Source organism: Manduca sexta, unplaced genomic scaffold, assembly GCF_014839805.1.
Source record: "Manduca sexta isolate Smith_Timp_Sample1 unplaced genomic scaffold, JHU_Msex_v1.0 HiC_scaffold_3352, whole genome shotgun sequence".
NCBI classification, from domain to species: Eukaryota; Metazoa; Arthropoda; class Insecta; order Lepidoptera; family Sphingidae; genus Manduca; species Manduca sexta.
In genome coordinates this window covers 12,701-14,248 of record NW_023594411.1, presented here as the reverse complement: position 1 = coordinate 14,248, position 1,548 = coordinate 12,701, and the positions used below count along the sequence as shown (strand labels likewise).

The window sequence follows — 1,548 nt, the reverse complement described above, 5'->3', positions numbered from 1 at the left end:
CACATAAGCGAACAAAGTTGCACGTATGATGCATCAATACAATTTGTACGAATAAATATTATTATTTCTAAATAACACTTAAGCTACCTAAATGATGAATGCTGTTAAATATGTAAAAAAAATAATTTAAACTTGTTGACAATTATTAAAACACTGTCGTCGCCGTTTTCTGAAAGGTCTAAACTGCTTATATTATTTTACGTTGTTATGTTTAGTTGATATTAGACAATATTACATCATTCATATTTATTAATACCCCGCCATATATCCGTAACAAACAATGTTTCTTTAGATGGCATTACCATCGCGCTGCTAGCATTTACAGAAGAAAAATATTTAAAGAAAAATAATAAATGTTATAGCCTATAATCATCGCATAATAACAACGTAACGCGACATTAGAGTGGAGCATTATTTGTTTGGTCTATCCGTAATAATATCTTATAGACTATGGAGGGACCCTCTATTAAATATAATTCTATTATCTTCTTTTCTTTCACCAGCTTTATTCTTGTTATAATGTAATTGTGTTGGTGGAACACTTTTAAAAATATGACAGAAGGGATTTGGCTTGTATGATCTATATGATGACCTAATCTAATTAAGTATTAGATTAGTAGCCAAATATGATCGACCGTCTGCGCCACATTACACACACAAACTACCCCTGGGTAAAACGTACCCAAAATTCCGCACAGTATGACCTGACCTGCAGGACCTCTCGGTCCCTGCCAATAATACAAGAAGGTAAGTTATATAAATAAGTAATGAAAAACGACGCCGATGACTTTACGTTTATTATAATCTAATAACTTATCAAATTATGTGATGTGACCTACCTCAGAAATATATAGATAAGATTATATTTTTGTATTTAAATCACGACACCAACAATATGGAACTCATTGCTTGTATGACATCGCATCGTAGTTACAATTGAAGCGCGAACCATGTCAGAACACAAGCAAATATTCACCGAGATACTGAACAAGATAGTGGCCGAGCGGGCGCTCGTCGCTCCTCGAGTGAAGATACAGCCCATCAGCAGCGGCGGAGCCAACTTCACCACCCAGCTGTTCCAGGCCACCATCAGCCACGGAGACAATGAGCTGAAACTGTTCGCAAAAGTGGCAGCCGTCGGAGAAAAATTTAGACAACAATTTTCAGGTTTCCGAATATTTGAAGCGGAAAACGATTTTTACACCAAACTTATGAAAATATACGAAAACCTTCAAGAGAAGCACAATGTACCGCAGGACAAGCGGTTTGTAGCGCCGAAGTGTTACGGATGCAGCAGCAAGCTGTATGAAGAAGTGCTCGTGTTGGAGGACTTGTCGGCACAAGGGTTCACAGTGTACGACAGGATGAAGTCGGTGGATTGGGACTACGCCTCCAAGGCTGTGGAGGAAATCGCTAAGTTTCACGCTCTGTCTGTCGCATTTGAGAAAGAAAACAAGGAAGAATTTTATAAATATTTGGGAACTTTATCACTCTCATGGGATAAAGAGACTACTCAACATTTCACCGATATCATTAACAAGGAGTTAA

The 1,548-nt window shown here is 37.5% G+C and overlaps 1 protein-coding gene across 1 annotated transcript; it reads left to right on the top strand.

The window, feature by feature from the left end:
* The first annotated feature begins 950 nt into the window (after positions 1–950).
* Positions 951–1,548, top strand: LOC119192909. The gene is made up of 2 exons (XM_037446646.1): positions 951–1,429; positions 1,542–1,548. The coding sequence occupies exons 1-2, from the start codon at positions 951–953 to the stop codon at positions 1,546–1,548; spliced, it is 486 nt and encodes a 161-aa protein (XP_037302543.1).

What these genes read in the sequence shown, in the direction of transcription:
- LOC119192909 (XM_037446646.1), top strand. Translation starts at nt 951, where the DNA reads ATGTCAGAACACAAGCAAATATTCACCGAGATACTGAACAAGATAGTG.